General features: G+C 48.7%; 2 protein-coding genes across 2 annotated transcripts in view; both read right to left on the bottom strand.

Moving 5' to 3' along the window:
• The window catches only part of PLIN1 (perilipin 1), a 15353-nt gene extending 1400 nt beyond the window's left edge, over nt 1-13953 (bottom strand). The window contains exons 1-9 of the mRNA XM_017861249.1: nt 13598-13953; nt 11540-11714; nt 7391-7595; nt 5661-5743; nt 4184-4448; nt 3701-3873; nt 1809-2000; nt 1146-1391; nt 1-146 (exon numbers count right to left, since the gene is read on the bottom strand). Coding sequence (XP_017716738.1) covers nt 1-146; nt 1146-1391; nt 1809-2000; nt 3701-3873; nt 4184-4448; nt 5661-5743; nt 7391-7595; nt 11540-11584 — 1355 coding nt within the window. The 5' untranslated portion in view covers nt 11585-11714; nt 13598-13953. The remainder of the gene's footprint in view (nt 147-1145; nt 1392-1808; nt 2001-3700; nt 3874-4183; nt 4449-5660; nt 5744-7390; nt 7596-11539; nt 11715-13597) is intronic.
• Nucleotides 13954-16164: 2211 nt separating this feature from the next.
• Nucleotides 16165-19901, bottom strand: part of PEX11A (peroxisomal biogenesis factor 11 alpha) — a 9129-nt gene continuing 5392 nt past the window's right edge. Inside the window, exon 3 of the mRNA XM_017861207.1 lies at nt 16165-18569. Within this exon, the coding sequence (XP_017716696.1) occupies nt 17998-18569 (572 nt within the window). The 3' untranslated portion in view covers nt 16165-17997. The remainder of the gene's footprint in view (nt 18570-19901) is intronic.

Here is a 19901-nt window from a genome sequence, read left to right as displayed (position 1 = left end):
GGCTGTGCGGCGCGCGGGGCGGGCTCCGGGCCGGCGGATGGCGCCCCTGACGCCCTGCGCTCCGCCTCCCGGCGCTCGACCTCGGCGGGCGGGTTGTCGATGTCCCGGAATTCGCTCTCGGGCTCCATCAGCGACAGCCTGGGGAGCTGAGGGCCCGGCAGCCGCCTTAGAGTCCTGGCTTGGCCCTGGTCCCTGCGCCTCTGACCCACCGCCCCTTCCCGGGTCCCTCGATTGTTTCACTGGGAGCGGCCGTCAGGAGGCCACAGGCTGGGGAGCGGTTCAGTAGTTGGAGGGGCACCGGGGAAAGCCCTGAGGTCCTACCCACTCTGAGCTGCTCCACGGACCAGGTGGCCGCTCAGGCAAGCCAAGCCTCCCAAAGTTTCAGGATCCCCTAGGCCTCCCTGAGGGGAACCCTCAATGGGAGGTCATCAGCTTTCCTAACTCTTCCTTGCAGCCCACACAGTGACCTGGCCAGGGATGGGTACACCTTCCTGGGGCTGGCCCGAGCGCAGGGTGAACAGGAGGTCTGCTAAGATCCCTGGCATGCTGCTTGCTAGAGTGACTGAGTAATCCATCCCCTTACCAGCTCTAAGGGTGCTTCCTGCCCTGACCAGCCCCCCTCAGGCCCGCATAACCTATAACTTGCTTTGGAAAGGGGCTCCCAAAGGGATGGCATTGGTATCCCCTGGGTTTTTCCTATTGGCCACAGGTGATAAAATTGGGTGGAGCCTGCTGCTGTCCCATGGAACTCATGGCCCACCCCTCAGGGTGCCCTGGAATTCTCTCCAACCACTTCCCGCGCAGCAGCGTGCAAACCTGCCTGGCACCTGCCCGGCCTTTCAGTTGGGAGCAAAGGGGTGAAGGTGAGGCACTGGGATCCCAGGACTAATGGCTGGAGACTCTTCTACCAACAGGTGGGAGGGGCCGTGGGGAGAGGCCTTAGGCCAGAGCCATGGGCCTCTATACTCCTGGGGCTGGGAGAGGCCCAGTATGTCAAAATGTTGCCAGGGCACTGAGGACTGCAAGGGGGTCTCCAGAGGAATAGGGGAAAGGAGGGGGACTGCATCCCCTTCAGTCAAATCTACTTTATCTGCCCTGTCCGGGCCCCCTTGGGACACTAACAGTTTGCCAGGGGTGGTACTCACCGGCACGTAATGCACCACTGTGTCCACCACATTGTCAGTAACGCCCTTCAGGGCATCTGATAGAGACATGGCCCTCCCCTTGGTCGAGGAGACAGCAGGGGCTGGTGTGAGGTGCAGCACCCTCCCTGCCATGCCCAGCACAGCTGCAGGTGCCCATGTCACAGCTGAGATGGTGGTCTGGAGGGCCTTCTGCAGGTTATGTGCCACACCGCCCAGGAGCCCTTGAGGGCCTGGCACGGCTGCTACCTGGGGGCCAGAGTAGGGTCAGTGCCTCCTGCAGTAACTCCCCTGACCCTTCCCTCCTCACCAGCCCCAGAGCTCAAGGGAAAAGCATGAGAATACCAAATTTACAAAACTTCAGGCTTATTCTGCCACTAGCAGTGTGGCCTTGGACAGGTCACATTCCCTCTCTGAACCTCTGTTTCTTCCGCAAAATGTGACAATAATCTCTGCCCTGCCTATTTACAGAGTGTTGCAAGGATCAGCTGAGAGAATGACATGGAAGTCCCTCATCAGCTGGGCATTTGGGGGTGGGATAAAAGGTGTTACACACACATGCCATGCCCCTGCATCTGGGCCAGAATTCCTGAGTTCACCCTATGCCTCTGCTTCTCACCACTTCTGTGGACTGGACGACTTTGAGGCTCCCACTCTCCCCCTCACCTCACTGAACTTGTTCTCCTCAGTCTCCAATTCTTCCTCCTCCTCCATGTCCTCTCCCTCCGTGTCTGTCTGGTCCTCATGATCCTCCTCCTGGGCGGCTGCGAGGCTGTGCAACCAGGGCACCCGCACTTCACTCCTCCGCCGGGACACCGCCTGCATGGCCACTGAGGCACCCCACTGGGCCAGGCTGCTCTGAGGGAGGATGGCAGCAGATTGCTGGCTCAACTGCCCCTGCTGATGACCAGGGAGCCACAGCAGCCGAAGCCCCTCGCCCCCAGGATCCAGGCCAGGTGGTGAGCAGGGCTTGGCCCCAGCAGACTTTTCTTGAAACTTTTTATTGAATGGTAATCTACATACACTAAAGTGCACACATCTTTAGTGTAAGCTCTATGAATTTTTATAAGAACACACCTGTGTAACCACCACAGGTCAAGACATAGACCATTTTCAACACCCAAAGACTCCGTGTCCCCCACTCAGTCCATATTCCCCTAAGAGCAACCACAATCCTGATCTCTGTCACCATGCCTTCGTTTTGCCTATTTTTGAACTTCATGTAAGTGGAGTCACATCATGTGTATTCATTCATTAATAGCTCCTTTAGTTAAATATTATGGTGTAAGTTTCACTTATGTTACTGCAAATGGAAGTAGTTCCTTCTTTTTCATTTCTGTGTAATATTCCATCATACGAATTTCCCATAACTTACCCATCCTACAGTTGATGGGCATTATCATTGCTTCCAGTTCTTAGCTAAGGATATTGCTGATCTGAACAATTTTTACTTGTCTTGGGAGACTTAAGTGCTCATTTCTGTTGGGTATACACTTAAGAGTGGAATTGCTGGGCCACAGGATATATGTTTGTTAGCTTTGGTAGATACTCCTCCCAGATCTCTAAAGAGTGAAAAATTCAATGAACCAGAGTGTCCCATGGGAAGAAATTGACTGAGCAAGTGGGCTGGTGTCTCCTGAGGCACATTCTAAACCTCTAGGGAGCCCCACAAACAGAGCCTCCTTATTACACAGCTTTTGGGGATGCCACTCTATTCCATGTGAATGGTGGCATGTGAGGTTCTGCCCACTGCAGGCCGGGCCCAGGCATGTGACTCAGTCTCAGCCATTATTGATGCAGGGGATTGAGGGGAACTGCTAATCCTGTATCCCTGCAGGGGCAACACTTTCTTGAATGAATGATCCAGGCCTGATGATGCTTTTAAAAGTACTGCTCAAAAGATGGCTGAAAAGTAGTAATCTTGTTTGCTGACCTTTATGCTTTAATGTTGTTTTATTTTCTTTTCTGGCGCTAGTTTCTTACTAAAATTCCTTATGAAAAAAATCCAGCCTATTTCTGCTAAAATACAGAGAGGTGGAGGTGGGGAGTGGTGGGGAGTTAACTCTCCCTGGGCCTAGAAAGGGCAAATTTACCTTGGGTGCATTGGTGCTGGGTACACTCTCCCTGACAAAATGGGTTATGTACTTTGTTTATTTAAGGATGACAGTCCCTAGTGCTTGCATAGCAGATGGAAGTCCTGCTGTCTTATAGGTGGGAAGACCCATAGAAAGAGGCCCACTTGGGGGGATGAAGACTGGGGCTTGGGAGAGACTCAGAGGGAAATGGGGGAGATAGAAGTGAGTGGTAGGGCAGGAGCACTCTAGCAAGGCAGGCCTGCCCTTGCTTAACATCCTGTCCCTTCTCTTTCCCTGTGGTCTGGAAGGCCATGCCTCTACCCCTCTCAAGGCCTCTTGTCCTTAGAACTAAAGTCCTAGCCCAGGTTGGAAGAGAGAATGTTCTCAGGACAGGAAGGGGCAATGGGTGGGGGATGGGAGGTACTAAGAGGCCCACAAGGCTCCCAGGCACGGGGTCAGTCAGAGCTCAGGGCAGATACTCACCAGGGGCGCCACTCCTGGGATCCACATGGCCAGGGTGTGGCCCTGCTCCAGGGCCCGGGCCACGGTCTGCATGGTGTGTCGAGAGAGGGTGTTGGTCAGAGCCCCAACCCTGCTCATGAGGCTCGGCTTGGCCTTGGGCGACTTCTGGGCTTGCTGGTGTCCAGGAGCAGGGGCTGGGTAGGGATTTGGGGGGAAAGAAGAGAAAACAAGTAAGAGAGGGGCCGGGGAGTTCTGGGTCATGTCTAGGACTGGAAAGCAGGTGTTCTAGCTCCACCACAAATTCACTGGTGAGTTCCACAACTCACTTTCCCTCTTTACAGATGGGGTGGGGGCAGGAGGGTAAATGTTATGAATCCATCTGAAAATCCCACTGGCCTTCCCTATTCCAGAGCAGTGGCTGGATGAGCCCTGCTACCTCCTGCTGATTCCCAGGCAGTGTCTGTGACAACTCACTCCCAGGCCGAGCCTCCGAATGGCAAGTACCTGACTCTTCCTTGTCTGGAGGGAGGAGGTACTCCACCACCTTCTCAATGCTGCCCAAGGCCAAGTCGGCCCCTCCAGAAGCCAGTCGGCCAGCTCGAGTGTTGGCAGCAAATTCCGCAGTGTCTCTGGCCACTCCCCAGGCGAGCTCGCACCCAGCCAAAGCGGCCCCCAGGACCTTGTCTGAAGTGCTCGCGATGGGAATGCTGATGCTGTTTCTGGCACTGCGGAGGCGGGTGGAGATGGTGTCCTTCAGCTCAGAAGCAATCTGGGGGAAGTTGGTGGGGGTGTTAGGCATGTGGTCTTACAGTCCCTGGAAGGGCCACCCTTTCGGGGTCTGGTAGCCTGAGCCCAGGTCCCAGGAAGGCGTCATCTAAAGGCCCAGGGAACTGGTACTGATATTTGGGTACCTGGAATTAAGCTAGGCTTTAAAGGCAGAGGGCTCCAACCTTCCTTGTGCCAACCGTTTGGATCTCCTGGCTTCTTCACCCCCATCACTGCCTGTCAAGATCCCTCTCATCCTGTGAGGATGACCCCAAAGACTCCTCGTTGGTGCCACCTGTCCTGATACCCTCATGCTCACAAGGAATCTCCTTCATCCTTTCCTCAGAACACAGCGTTTCTATTGATTTATAGGTGTGCTTGATCTTCCTACAAGTTCTGCATTGAAATAATTTATCTTTTTCTTCGTTATCCTGGGAGCGCCTTTGTGACAAAAATGTTGCCTTTAATCTGGAAAAATGGGGAGCAAAGGACACAGGCCTCACGGCTGAACAGACCTGCTCTCACGTCTCCACTTACTGGTTTCCTCTCTGTAAAATGGAGATAACAACCCCTATCCCAGAGGGTTGACAAGAGGATTAAGTGAGAGTACTTGATAAAGCATAGGTGATGGCCCCGGGCATAGGGTAGGCCTCAGTACATGTTTGTGAGAAGGGTAGTTGGTCAGTGAGATAGATGAGGTCAGAGACTGAAGCTTATTCCCCAGAAGCACCAAAAATGAGTCCTTATCATAGCAACTACCTAATAAATATGTAGCCAGGTAAAGTGACTTTCAATCTCATGGTCCATAAAATGTTGGATCTTGAGGATATGGGATGACACTCCTGGGATCTGAATGAGTGTGACTCATGATCTTAAGCAGCTGTAGTCGCCAAGTGGTCCAGGGCAGACTGTGGAACCTCAGATCCCAGGGTGTTGTATCCGGAGGCAGTGGGACCCGCCAGAGCTCCTGTTTGGGTTTGCCTCTGGGCTCGTGCCTGCTGGTCCCAGAAACCCCACCTCCATTTAGCTTCACAGGGAGAAGAGGAGCCTGTTGTGTGGTGTGGCCTTGGGAGCAGGCAGCCTCTGCCAGCCTTGGAGGATGCTCACCATGGGACACAGACTTCCAGTCACGGGATCAGCAGCCCCTGCCCTCTCCTCCCTGAGAGGTGGTGACGACAGAGTGCAGGGAGGCTTCAAGAGGTGGGAAGGGGCTTACCTTTTCAGGAGGGTACTGGAGGGCTGGGATCTTTTCCTCCAGGTGGTCCAAGCCTCGGCAGGCCAGCTCATTGGCAGCTGTGACTGGAAGGAAAGGGTCAAGTTTGGGTGAGTGCTGTCTGTCTCCATGAGAATCTAGCAGTGGCCTCTGTGCCAAAGAAGTGACTCGGAGCCCTCAAATCCCAAGGCCTGCTGCCTCCCCAGCATCTCTGGGCCCCAGGCCCTTTGCCCTCTTTAGCCCCTGTCCGCAGGGGCTCCTCGAGACCCGGGCCAATTTCTTACATCTGTGTGGGAACTCTGGAGTCACTGAGACCTGCACTCAAAAGGCCAAGTGACCACGTCTAAGCAGCCTGTGGCCTCAGCAAGTCACAGCCTGTCTGAGCCTCTGCTTCCTACGTTGTAAAAGGTGAATTAATGGTGCCTGCCTGGCAGGATTTTTATGAAGAAGAATGATGGGAGCTATAAGAATCACCAACAAGTACTGTTCTTTCCTTCCTTCTCTTCCCTCGGTACCTACATGGGGACTCTGAGTGAGCATAAGGAGGGAGAAGAGAGGTGTGAGAGGAAGGCAGATGGCAGTGAGGCCTTGGAGCTGGGCCTGCTTAGCTCTCAACATGACAAACTCCCAGCACAGCCAGTGCAGGCCCCAGGCTGTCCATGCTCTTCTTTTTAACCACTAGGTGTTGAGATGGTCAGCTGTCTGAAGAGGGTCGCAGGGAAGGGAAAAGAGTTGCCCCTGGAGAGTGGGCTTGCATCAGAGATGCACCTGCTTCAAGGGGATCCTGCCTGGGTCGGCCAGGACATCGGCTCTGCAGCCATGGCCACTGGGGGCCACAGCTTTCAAAGAGAGTTCTTTATACTCTTTCATATATTCTTTCTCCAGATACCTTATTTTTCTTCACAAAATTCTCGAGCAGCAGAGAGCCCAGATGACTTAGCTGTCTTCCAGTTGGGCAGAATGAGACTCAAGGAAACTATTTAAGGAGCTTGCAGCCAGGGACAGGGCCTGGGCCTACTTTACATCTGTCCTCTCCTGTTTGCTGTGTGGAGTCCTCAGCTACCCATAATTCTGTAATTAGGATGGTGGAAGGTGCTAGGCTTTTTGGCATTACTGCGATTTCCCTCAGCCCTGTCAAGAGCTATGCCTTGGAGGCCACATTTTCAGATGGGGCAGAACAATTTGAGTGGTACACACCTGGTAAGGCCTGTAAGAGAACCGTCTTCTGCCTCCAGGGCCCTGGCTAGTGGCTCTCTGCCGCCCCCACCCGTCATGAGCCGCTACCATCAGCTGCTGGGCTCAGCCAGCTTTCCCCTCCCTCCATGCCCTCCAGCCCTGCCAGGCCCCCTAGTGTGGCTGCCTCTGCCTCTGCCAGACTCTGCTGGTTCTTGCTGCTGCTGCCTGTGCTGCTACAGTGAGTGTCTGGTCTGCCATGGACCCCAACCTCACCACTGCCTGCATAGCTCTGCCTTCCCTTCCCCTGCAGATTCTCTGGCCATCATTGTTATCCTAGGCAAATGCCAGCTGGGCCACAGATAGGCATCTATAGATGAAAAGAGATCTGTATGTATACCTTTATATCCATAGATAAGAAGACCATGCAATGGGATGTAGGCAGTTAAGCAGACAGACAAGCAAGTTATCAGATAGTCAGACAGACTGAGAGGCGGACAGACAGACTGGCAGGTAGGCAGTGAATAAGCAGGCAGCTGCTGAGTGCCACAAGGACTCACACTGGGTGGACAGCCTGCGGACCACGGGCTCCATGCTCCAGGCAGCCAAGTTACTGGCGCTCTGCACGCCCTTCTCATAGGCATTGCACACAGAGGCCACCAGGGGGTGGGCTTCCTTAGTGCTGGTGTAGGTCTTCTGGAAGCACTCGCAGGTGCCACTCACCACCGGCAGCTGCAGGACCCGCTGCAGCACATTCTCCTGCTCCTGGTGTGGAAGGAACACATTCAAGTTGTCCCACCTCCCTCTCCAGCCTCCCAGGAAGGTGACCTCAGGGTCATGGAGACCAATGGTGCAATTAGCCTGAGTCCAAGTGACCTGGGAGGAACCAAGGCCAAAGAGGTCTCTAGATGCCCCAATCATGGGAGCATGGGAGACCCCATGGGGAAAACAAGGCCATGTCCTCCTGGTCACTATCCAGGTTCTGAAGAGCTACCAAGGCAATCTCTGTTCTCCAGGGGCCAAGTCAGATCCCATCACCCCCACCCCCACCCCAACTCACTCCCCTGATACCTACTAGTAGAGAGCAAGTGTTGTTAATGTCTAGAATTTTAATCCACCTTTGATTGGTGGCTTCTCCAAACATTTTTCTGGTCTTTCTGAGGTACTGCCTCCCCGCCTGTGTATCCTGGCCCCACTGCCTAGAACGCTCACCTTCCCTCCCATAGCCCTTGCTGCCTGGCAGAGTGCCATTCCCTCAAGACTCCACTTGACCAGCACTTCCCCTGTGAAGCTTCCAGACTCTTCTCCATCGCGTCGGAAACCACTCCCTCCCTGGCTGTCTCCACATTCATTACACCGTGCTATGGTTATGGGTATTCATCTCACTCCCCGTAGACTCATCTCTGTATCCCCAGAGTGTAGCCTAAAGCATGGCACAGTAATGTTAGCTGAATACATGAACCACAGTCAGGGCTGTGCCTAGTAGAATGTGTAGGTTTAGATCTGCCCAACTGCACAGAATCACAGAATCTTAGGCCCCCAGGGGACTTTGTGGTAAGAATCCTTTCCATCATTTCTCTGGTAGACTTGTATTTGTTTTTATTTATTTATTATTTTCCTAGAGACAGGGTTTCACTCTGTTGCTCAAGCTGGAGTGCATTAGTGCCATCATAGTTCACTGTAACCTCCAACTCCTGAGCTCAAACAATCCTCACACTTGTGCCTCCTGAGTAGCTGGGACTACAGGCATGTGACACCATGCCTTGCTAATACTTTTATTTTGTAGAGGGGGCGGGTCTTGCTGGTCTTGAACTCCTGGCCTCAGGTGATCCTTCTGCCTCAGCCTCCCAAATCACTGAGATTATAGGCATGAGCCTTTGTGCCCAGCCAAGACTTATATTTAAATATCTGCCTGAATGAGAGCTCTCCCCCTCATAAAGTGGCCTGTGTCCCTTGTTGGACAGCTTTGCTGAGCTGAAATTTGCCTCCATCCCCCTGTTCCACACTCTGCCCTCTGGAACAAAACTGAGCAAACCTATTTCATCATTCATGGGTTGGCCCTTCACATATTTGAAGTCAAATATGTCTCCCTTTAGAGGTACCTCCATCATGTTAAATGGCTCCAGTTCCTAACTTTGTTTACAAATGGTTCACACTGTGGTCTGGTGACCCCCTCTCCTGGACATGCTACAGTTTTACATTATCTTTCTTAAAAATATACTACCCTTGCTTGAGCCTAGGAGTTTGAGGCCAGCCTGGGCAACATAGGGAGACCGTGTCTCACCAAAAAATAACTATAATAATAAATTAACAGGTATGGTGCTCTGTGCTTGTGGTCTCAGCTACTCAAGAACCTGAGGTGGGAAGATCACATGAGCCTGGCAGATGGAGGCTGTAGTGAGCCATAATCATGCCACTGCACTACAGCCTCGATGACAGAATGAGACCCTGTCTCAAAAAACAAAAAAACGAACAAACAAAAAACACTCAAAGACAGCACTCTGGGTGTGATCTGTGCATGCTGGGTGTAGTGGAACAATCGTTTATCATTTCCAGGGTGCTGTGCTGTTAGTAATGCACCTTTGGCAGCAGTCACATAATTAAGCTTTAGGTCACCTAGGAACCTTAGTGAAAAAACACTGGTCTTTGAGTAAAATAATGAATTCTAGGGCTAAGTGTAGAAGCTCATGCCTGTAATCCCAACACTTTGGGAGGCTGAGGTGGGAGGATCATTTGAAGCCAGGAGTTTGAGAACACTCTGAGCCACAAAAAAAAAGAGAAAAGAAAAAAGCTAGCCATGCTAATATTTGATGGCATGTGGACTACAGAGTCCCAGCTACTGGGGAGGCTGAGGTGGGAGGACTGCCTGAGGCCAGGAGGCCGAGGCCGCAGTGAAATATGATGGCGCCACTGCATTCCAGCCAGGGTGACAGAGTAAGACGCTATATCTAAAAAATAAATAAATAAAATTAAAAGAACAAATTCTAGGCATGCAGAGGGAAAGAGCATTTGTCAGGTGCCATTATGCTGCAGGCACTGGTCTGGGTGCCTTGGTGACATAAGCTCACTTAATTCTAACAGCCATCCTCTGGGGTTAGCACTGTCACCAACACTGAGTCAATGAGGAGACTGACAATCAGAAATGGGAAGTGATTTACCCAAGATCCCACAGCTGGTAAGTGGCAGAGTCAGGATTCCAACTCGAGTTGGAAATGGCCTGCCTAGGATTATCTTCAAAATAACACAAAGTGAGGGAATTAATGGAAGTGAGGATGAGGCAGGATTGGCCATGAATTCATGGTCTTCGGGGCTAACAAAGGGTACATGGGGCTTATTATGTTCTTTTCTGTCTGTTCTTATGAATGTTGAGAATTCTCCATATCTAAAGTAAAAAGAAAAAACTCCCCAGGTCAGATTCAGATGCTCAGACTCTCTGTAACTTTGAATATGACACTGTGGCATAGTTTTGCTCACGAAGTGAAGACCTGGCCTGTTCTGTTTGTAGGAGGGAGAGTTCAAAGATCCCCATCAATGAGACCTATGTGTACACTAAGACAGAGCAGCCCACAATGTCTTCGGGTTTTTTTGTTTTTGTTTTTGTTTTGAGACGGAGTCTTGACATCTCCCAGGCTGGAGTGCAGTGGCGCGATCTCGGCTCACTGCAAGCTCTGCCTCCCAGGTTCACGCCATTCTCCTGCCTCAGCCTCCCGAGTAGCTGGGACTACAGGTGCCTGCCACCACGCCCAGCTAATTTTTTGTATTTTAGTAGAGACAGGGTTTCACCATGTTAGCCAGGATGGTCTCAATCTCCTGACCTCGTGATCCGCCCACCTCGGCCTCCCAAAGTGCTGGGATTACAGGCTTGAGCCACCTCGCCCGGTGAAAACATTCTTTTTAACAGTTTGGACAGAGCTTTCAGAGGTTGTTTTAGACAAAACCAAAGGGGGAAAGAGATCCTGGGAAGGGAATAAACCACCGTCTGTTAGAATGGCTTCACTATGTACTTGACCATTTTATGCCTCTCTCTTCTATGATTCAATACAAAACAAAGTGATTCCTAGTGCAAGAGTCAGTATAAGCTTAATTTGGGCAAGGTGGATATTGTACAGGTTCACAATTTTTAAGTTTCACTATCTGAACTGTGTGCAAATCTGAGATGCCTTGCCAGGAGCCATCAAGCATTCCTAAAAGTATCAAACCACTTCAAATCACAGTGAAAACCAGGTCAGAGATAGAACACCAGACACACGGAATATCCCACCCTTCCCCCGACACAGCAGCACAGGCTGTGCACCGTCTGACTCCGGGAGGTGCCATTTGCCATATGAATGATGCTGGAGACAAAGAATGCAGTGGCTCTGCACTGAATACACATCCAGCTGGGCGGTGGACAGAGCATGGGCTTCTGCATCAGGGTTTAAACATAGTTATTCCCTTCCTCTCCACTCCCCACTGTCCCTAAGCCAGGATTTCTGTCCCTTTTTTCCAAGGTGCTTAGTTTTTAATAAGCATCTTTTTTCCCCTCCCAGATCCTCCAACTGCCCTCTACAAAAGGTGGTGAGGGCAAGAATAACTAAGCCATGGTAGTCAATGAACTAGGATTATAATCTGGGCATATCTTGCTCTAAGTCCCCTGCATCTTCCCTCCCTGCTTCTTCCTCCTCCCTCAGTTGTCCATCCCCTGTCACAGATGAGCCCAAGTTACTTACAGGAAGGTCTCCATCCAGCAAGGTGGGGCCTTTGTTGACTGCCATCCTAGCTCTTTAAGCTGCAAAACAGAGTCCCAGGTCCCATCAGAAGTCCTCAGGCTTGAGCTCCACTGGGTCACTTCCCTACCTCTCTTGGCCACCAACTAGGCCCAGGCTGCCTGGCGGCCCATTTACCCTGAACGGAAGGCATTAGGTTGGAGGGTGAATGTCACACACAATAGCCCCACTCGTTAGGGTCCCCATAGGAATGAGTTGCTCCATAGCTTACTTGTCAAAACTGATGTTTCTTTCTTTCTTTCTTTTTTTGAAATGGAGTCTTGCTCTGTCGCCCAGGCTGGAATGTAGTTGCACAATCTCAGCTCACTGCAACCTCTGCCTCCTGGGTTCAAGGGATTCTCCTGTCTCAGCCTCCCCAGTAGCTGGGGTGCCCACCACCACACCCAGCTAATTTTATTTTATTTTTATTTTTTGTATTTTTAGTAGAGACGGGTTTTTTTTTTTCTTTTGAGATGGAGTCTCACACTGTTGTGCAGGCTGGAGTGCAGTGGCATGATCTCCGCTCACTGCAAGCTCTGCTTCCCGGGTTCACACCATTCTCCTGCCTCAGCCTCCCAAGTAGCTGGGACTACAAGCACCTGCCACCACGCCCGGCTAATTTTTTTTTTTTTTTTCAGTAGAGACAGGGTTTCACCATGTTAGCCAGGATGGTCTCAATCTCCTGACCTCATGATCCACTCACCTCGGCCTCCCAAAGTGCTGGGATTACAGGCATGAGCCACCATACCGGCTAATTTTTGTATTTTTAGTAGAGATGGGGTTTCATCATGTTGGCCAGGCTGGTCTCAAACTCCTGACCTCAAGTGATCTGCCCACCTTGGCCAAGCCAAGAATAATGTTTCTTATAAGAGTTCAGGTTAGGAGGCCAGGCGCGGTGGCTCAGGCCTGTAATCCCAGCACTTTGGGAGGCCAAAGTGGGTAGATCACCTGAAGTCAGGAGTTCGAGACCAGCCTGGGCAACATGGTGAAACTCTGTCTCTACTAAAAATACAAAAATTAGCCAGGCATGGTGGTGGGCGTCTGTAATCCAGTTACTTGGGAGGCTGAGGCAGGAGAATCACTTGAGCCCGGGAGGCAGAGGTTGCAATGAGCTGAGATCATGCCACTGTATTCCAGCCTGGGCGACAAGAGCAAAACTCCGTTTCAAAAAAAAAAAAAAAGCGTTCAGGTTAGGAAATAAAAAATGCAGGCAGCCATAAGAGATAAAAAGTTTTAGCTAAAGTCTTAAGGCTCTTTAATGAGGGTCCAAAAGAGACTAAAACAACAAGTTTCAAGCTGGGTGCATTGGCAAGCACCTGTAATCCCAGCTACTGAGGCTAACATGGGAGAATTGCTTGAGCCCAGGAGTTTGAGATCAGCCTGGGCAATATAGTGAGACCCCATCTCTAAAAAAATAAACAAACAAGTTTCAGGTTTCATCTTTGAAAAGGCTCTGGGTTAATTCCTCTCTCTCTCTCTCTCTCTCTCTCTCTCTCTCTCTGTGTGTGTGTGTGTGTGTGTGTGTGTGTGTGTCTGTCCCTCTCCCCCCTCCCTATCTTTTTTTTTGAGACAGGGTCTCAATCTGTTGCCCAGGATGGAATGTGGTGATACAATCATGGCTCACTGCAGCCTTGATCTCCTGGGATCAAGGTACCCTCCCACCTCAGCCTCCCAAGTAGCTGGGACTACAGGCATGCACCACTATGCAGGGCTATTTTTTTTTCTTTTTTTCTTTTTTTGTAGAGACAGGATCCCACTATGTTGCCCAGGTTGTTCTTGAACTCCTGGGCTCAAGTGATCCACCTGCCTCGGCCACCTGCAGTGCTGGGATTAAAGGCATGATCCACTGTTCCTACCCAATTCCTCTATTTCTAAGCAAACATATCTGTGTTTTGGAAAAGACAGTAGCCCCAGAATAGCTATTCTATACTTCTGGTACAGAGTATCTATACCAGAATCTCTCCCTCAGTAGTTTCCCTGCAGAGCTTTTCATCCCAAGCAAAATTCCCAAGAGGCCCTTACCTTCAACTTCTTCCCTTTAATGTTCATAAACAAGCCAGGTAAGGCAGGTGCCCCAGGACCCCAACACTCACTGCAGCTGACCACCACCTCAGTCTCACAGAGCCCAGGCTGCAGAGCGTCTCCTCAGGCAGAAACAATTCCTGTCACTCCTGGGAGTCTTGGGCAATGCTACTAACGCCTCCCAGCTAGAGGAGGGCAGAGAGGAAGAGAAAGCAGGGTCAGCAGTTGTCATGGTTATCTGACCCAGGGTTCCTGGGGCATATCCTAACTTCTCTAAGGACATTTAGCAAACAAGGAGGTAGGTGGCAGAGCTGAAGGAGATCCAGGCTCAGAGGACTTAGTATTCCAGAGCCATGAAGCATCAGTTCTATAATGTTCCTGCCCTCAATTCACAAAAGTCTGCTTTCCAGAAAGAAGGTATAGGGATATACATCGTTAAACTCAAAAGCTCTAAAGTTCTATATACCTCTGCAATCTTTTGGCTCCTTTTCCGTAGAGGGTCTTGTGGGACAGTTCTCAATCCATTTCTCTCATCTTTTCTTATTTACTAGCAAGAGTGAATGTTGAACAGTAAAATTTAAACCCACACAGAAGAGTTCATCTGAATGTATTCGTCTTTGATTACGGAGATAAATTGCCCTCAGTGAAGAAGCAACAGAGCCAGGAGTTGTTTTTGACAATATAGCCTTTGAGGGAGGAATTTTCACTTCTTAGAGTTCAACAAAATTTATTGAACTTTACCTGGCCTAAGATGCTACCAGAATGAAGAGTGGGAGAGCCAAGTAGATTTTTGTTCTCCTAAGTCTGGATAAGCGACGGTGTTGACTAAGATTCTATCACTAATCAATAGCACCCAGACAACAAAGAACTAGCACCACTCAACCCTTCTTTAGCCAGGACTCAAGCATAAGCCCAAGTTCTAGTTCCTGGCTTCAGATATGATGGAGGACTATGGTGTAAGCTATAGCTTTCAGATGAACTAAGAAGGGCCTCTTTGTGAAAATGGACAATAAGAAAACAAAACGTATTTTCTTTGTTGCTGGTGGAATTACATGTATTGTTGACTCTTCTAAGTCACACACTGTGGGCAAGAGAAGAAAGAGATGGGAGTGGGGAATTATGAAAGATCCTTGGTAATAAACTACGTATCTGTGATGCAACAAAGTAGGGAATGAGAAGGCAGGAAAGGGAGGAGTCAAGCATGGAGGCTTCAAAGGAGTAATATGCTATACATTTAATACTTATTGATCCAACCTGGGCTTTTCAAATGTAAGGCAGTAGAGAAGACAAAGTATTTAAAGAAGTGGCCCAAATCCAAACGCACTTATAGAGCAGACGGCCAGACCGGAACGACTGGATCAGAAGGGTCAGAAGAGTCGAGACCATCCTTGTGTTTTTTTTGTGTTGTTCATGTCTACTACTTACAAAACAGAACAACAAACGAAACCTAGCGGGCGACCCGGTGCGCGGGACGCCTGTAGTCCAGCTAAGTCAGCGAGGACTGAGGCACGCCCGAGAATGGCCGTCCCGACCCGGGAGGCGGAGCTTCGCTAGTGAGCTGAGGATACCGGCCCACTGCGCTGCAGCCTTTTGTGTGGTGTGTTTCTGTTAGACGCTTTTCTTTGTTATTAAAATAAAAAATATAAAACAATTATAATACGCATATGTGGGCCTCCTGAAGTGGCCTCTGCCCTCACCTCAAGGTTCAGCACAAATTATCTGTGAGGCTGTGACTGGACAGCAACCTGAGCCAAAGGGCAGTTTTCAGCCTTCAGAGTAGTGGCTTTGGGCCAGAGGGAGCATAGGGCTTTGTGCCTGAAAGCTCTGCCAAATCAACTAGTCCTTTGGCTGCTTTAGCTGGGAGTGCAGAATGTGGGTGAGAGGTGAGAAGTGGTGAAAGGGCCTAGGAGAGTCCCGAGGGAAGACAGAAGTGTTAGTTTTCTAGCAGTAGCTTGCAGGGCATAGACTTCTATCTTCTTTCCTTCTCTGTCCCTACCTGCTTTCCCTACCCCTCCACCACATGAGAGCAGGGAGCTAGGTCATCTTGCTCACAAGTGGATCCCCAAAACCATGCATGGCACTCAAACATTCATTGTTGAATAAATGAATTATCAGGCAACAATGCTCATTTGTGAATGTGCTGGGCTGTACACCTATGAAGAACTTCAATTTTTGGCATCCCTCATGAATGTGGAGGCTCTGGGGTGGAAAACATTAGTTAGAAAGAAGGATTCACAGGGAGGTACCAGGACACCATTAAGATGGATACCACTGTAACATACCACCATGAATTCAACGCAGACTTATCTAGGCAGAAGCCAGCCAGCCATTGACAGGGCTACTGTAGAGCACCCTCTCCATGGCAGCAGTCTAGATGAGCTCATTCAGAGGTCCCTTTCAACCCAGAGGCTCTACATCTTAATCTTTCTCCATCCTCCTCCTCAGTCTGAATCTTCCAGCCCAGAGCTCGCTGTACCAACTGTGTAGGCTGATTGAGGATTATCTGCTGGATTGCCTTACGTTTAACTCTTCTCTATTCCCAGAACATATTCACAGACACAAGTCAATTTTGTCTAGAAATTTATTGAACATAATTAATCTATTACAGTAGAGGATCTGGACAATAAAAATAGTTAAGCTTTTTATTTGCCCTGACCTAGTAGCTTTCATGTCTTTTAAAATTTCCAAAATTTTATTTCTCAAATTCCATATCTTGATTGGTTAAACAGACAGCCAAGAATCTGAGTCTATTTTTTGAGAATCTCAATCACATTTCTGGGAAATATAACTTATTGAGTACATATTTATTTTCTCACTTCCATTCAGATAAATGACACGGCTTTGCTGGGAGGACTGACATCAGCCTCCTACCTGCTGGCATCCTATTTCCCTACCTCACCTCCCTCAAACTAAAGGATCTGTAACCACCTATAAAGACCCACACCCAAGATGGGAGATAGAAACACAAGTCAATGTCATTGACTCAGCATTCCAGTGTCCTCTTCACTGGCTTCCTCCTGTGCTTTCCACCTCCCTCAATCACCCTACAAATAAGATGTCTGATTTATCATAGAAAATTGTGACCCTGTTACATCTGGAGTATCATGAAATTTTTTTGACTGGATAAATTTTGATGAAAATTAATGTAGTATTGCCTAAATTGTTAGAAGGATTTAAATAAAACAATCTAGCTGATGAGTCTAAATACTGTTATAATTTTTTTTTTAAGACTCAAGGTCTTGCTCTATCACCCAGGCTGGAGTGCGGTGGAAGCTCACTGCAGCCTTGAACTCCTGGACTCAAGTGATCCTCCTGCTTCAGCCTCCAGAGTAACTGGGACTACAGGCATACGGCACCATGCCTGGCTAATTTTTTTAACACTTTGTTGTAGAGATAGGGTCTCACTACACTGCCCAGGCTGGTCTTGAACTCCTGGCCTCAAGCAATCCTTCTGCTTCAGCCTCCCAAAGTGCTGGGATTATAGGTGTGAGCCACCACACTCCACCCAGTTTTAGTTTTTCTAGAAAAGAATATAAACCACTGGACAAGAAAGGTCCAAATTATGGGAGAGTAAGAAGCAAAAAACAGGATTCAGGAGGGGATCACATTTCTACTCAATTCTGAAGACAGTGGGAGAGCATGGAATGAACACGGATTAGGAGTCAGAGGAATGAGGCTCTAGCCTTAGTTGTTTTTTGTCTGTCAGCTTCTTATCTGTCACAGGCTACATATAGGCACCCATTGTGACCCTCTACCTATTCTTCTAAGTCCCTCCTGTCTGCTTCTGATTTTTGCTTATTCACTGCACCCATAGACACAATTTATACCATGAAGGTGCCTGATGCTTTTCTGATTCTACTTCTGGACAGAGCAAGGACATGAGTGTAGTGATGGTATAAGGGCCAACAAGTTGAGAGGCTGTCAGCCCAGCTCTCCTCCATCCTGCTACTGACATCAGAGCCTCTACTAGATCTGAGAGTGCCATGCACCAGACGTACTGTAATTATGTGAAACCAATGATCCATATAACCCTAAAGTTATTGTATATTAGTGTTAAATGATCAGTGTGATTGGGTCTTTTTAAATTTTTTCCTTTCAATTTTTATTCATTCAGCAAATACTAAGCTCCCACTATGCACATAAGAGATGTTCAATCAATGTTAGATGAAGGGAAAATATTCAGAAATTCACAAGTCACTCCAGCACTCCAAAAACATACAAGTCTTCATGCTCCTCCCTTTTCCATTTTTGGCCTCACGTCTGCCCACATCATAGGTTGTTAAATGCTCACATGAACAAGAACTTAAGCACAGTATGACATGGCCTTGACTTATACAAATTTCTATCCCACTAAGAGGCCATCTTTTAAAGTAGGTACTAGTTCCAAGCCTAAAAACACCCTAACGGGTCTTCAGCTTCATCTGAGGATATGCCACAGTGATCATGCCTGCTATAGAGGACACAAGACCTCCAAGTCCAATGATGCCAGGATTGGACTTATAGATCCCCAGCTGGTCCAAAGGGTTCAGGATATCACAAAGGTTCTTCACCGTATCCAGGAGCAAGGGAGGATGCTGCTTCAGAGATCGGAATAAGAGAAGTAGAAAGGATTGGAGCCATTCTGTTTCCTCATCAGCCACACTGTACCCAAGAGGATCCTGGGATGCTGATTTCTCTTTCTTTGCCCTGTCACGTGTAACTCGTTTCATCTGCAGGGAGATTTCATACAGATCCCTGACCAGGCTCAGCAGAAGAGAAAAGCAGTAGTGGTGGGCAGCCCTCGTTCGCCATTTCTCTTTGTTGATGCCAGAGGTGAGACCTACGCTCCTCACCCAGAGGATGGTGTCACAGATGAAATAAATCACACGGTTCAGGTTGGCTAATGTTAAGCATAAGCGAGGTACCAGATCAGTGGCATGAATGCTCTGCTCAGTTGCCTGTATAGCATGTACCACATTGCCTAGTCTGAACCCTGCAAGTAGAACCCACAATAATGAACAGTTATTTCATTAGTATACAACGGGAAAATAGAATCCCTGTATCCGGGTGAGGAGCCAGCTTTTCGTTGTTTTTTGTTTTTTGTTGAGACAGGGTCTTGCTCTGTCACACAGGCTGGAGTGCAGTGGCACCATCATAGCTCACAGTAGCCTCAACCTCCTGGGCTCAAGCAATCCTCCCACCTCAGCCTCCCGAGTAGCTGGGATTATAGGCATGAGCCAGTGTGCCCAGTTTAGCACTGGTGTTTTTAACAACTGATGGTCATTCAAGGCTCAGCCTTTGTTCAGAAAAAGAGAAAGATTTTACAGTACATTAAGGACACTTAAAATGATCTTGGAAGGCAAAAAAAAAAAAAAAAAACAGTGACTCTTTAAATTTATCTCCTTCATTGTAATGAACACCTTAATGTTGACTGACGGCATACTCCAGGCAAGGTCAATCATGAGTGTGGACAGTTACATCTGATTATTTACCAGCTACACTTCTTTAGAAGGAAGGTACTATGATAACATGAACTCCAGATGCAATACTCTCTTGGAGAGTTTGATGCCTTACATTTTATTTATTTTCCAGACAAAAGACTGTCTTTTTAAAAAACACTATTATCATTTTGCCATTTCTCTGGTCCAAACCCCTTTTGGCTACCTATTGTCAAGAAAATAAAGTAGAAATGGTAGAATTTAATGGATAGAACAATTACTAATATTGTCACAGAGCTCCTAGTTGAATTAAATCAACCATTGCAATGGCATGTCCTTATGTGAGCATGTAATTCAATTCATCAGGGATGCATCAATCAATAGGTACTTGCTGAACACCTTCTGAGAAAGAGTTATAGTACCATCATGGAGGATGCAAAATAAATACTTCTCCTTGAAGGACCATACCTTAGACTCAGGAGGCACTCAGAAGTAGCTACTGTCAGAAAACTTATAATCTCAGAAGGGGCCGGGCACGGTGGCTCATGCCTGTAATCCCAGCACTTTGGGTGGCCAATGTGCATAGATCACCTGAGGTTAGGAGTTTGAGACCAGCCTGGCCAACATGGTCAAACCCTGTCTCTACTAAAAATAAAACAAACAAAACAAAAATTAGCCAGGTGTATTGGCGCACGCCTGTAGTCCCAGCTACTAGGGAGACTGAAGTGGGAGAATTGCTTGAACCCAGAAAGTGGAGGTTGCAGTGAGCCAAGATCACGCCACTGCACTCCAACTCCAACCTAGGCAACAGAGTGAGACTCCATCTCAAAAAAAAAAAAAAAAAAAAAAAATGTTTGATATTATGTTATCAAAAAAAAATAAAAAAA

This window comes from Rhinopithecus bieti, unplaced genomic scaffold (genome assembly GCF_001698545.2).
Source record: "Rhinopithecus bieti isolate Rb0 unplaced genomic scaffold, ASM169854v2 scaffold_57534, whole genome shotgun sequence".
Taxonomy (NCBI): domain Eukaryota; kingdom Metazoa; phylum Chordata; class Mammalia; order Primates; family Cercopithecidae; genus Rhinopithecus; species Rhinopithecus bieti.
This window is presented reverse-complemented; position numbering and strand designations above follow the sequence as displayed.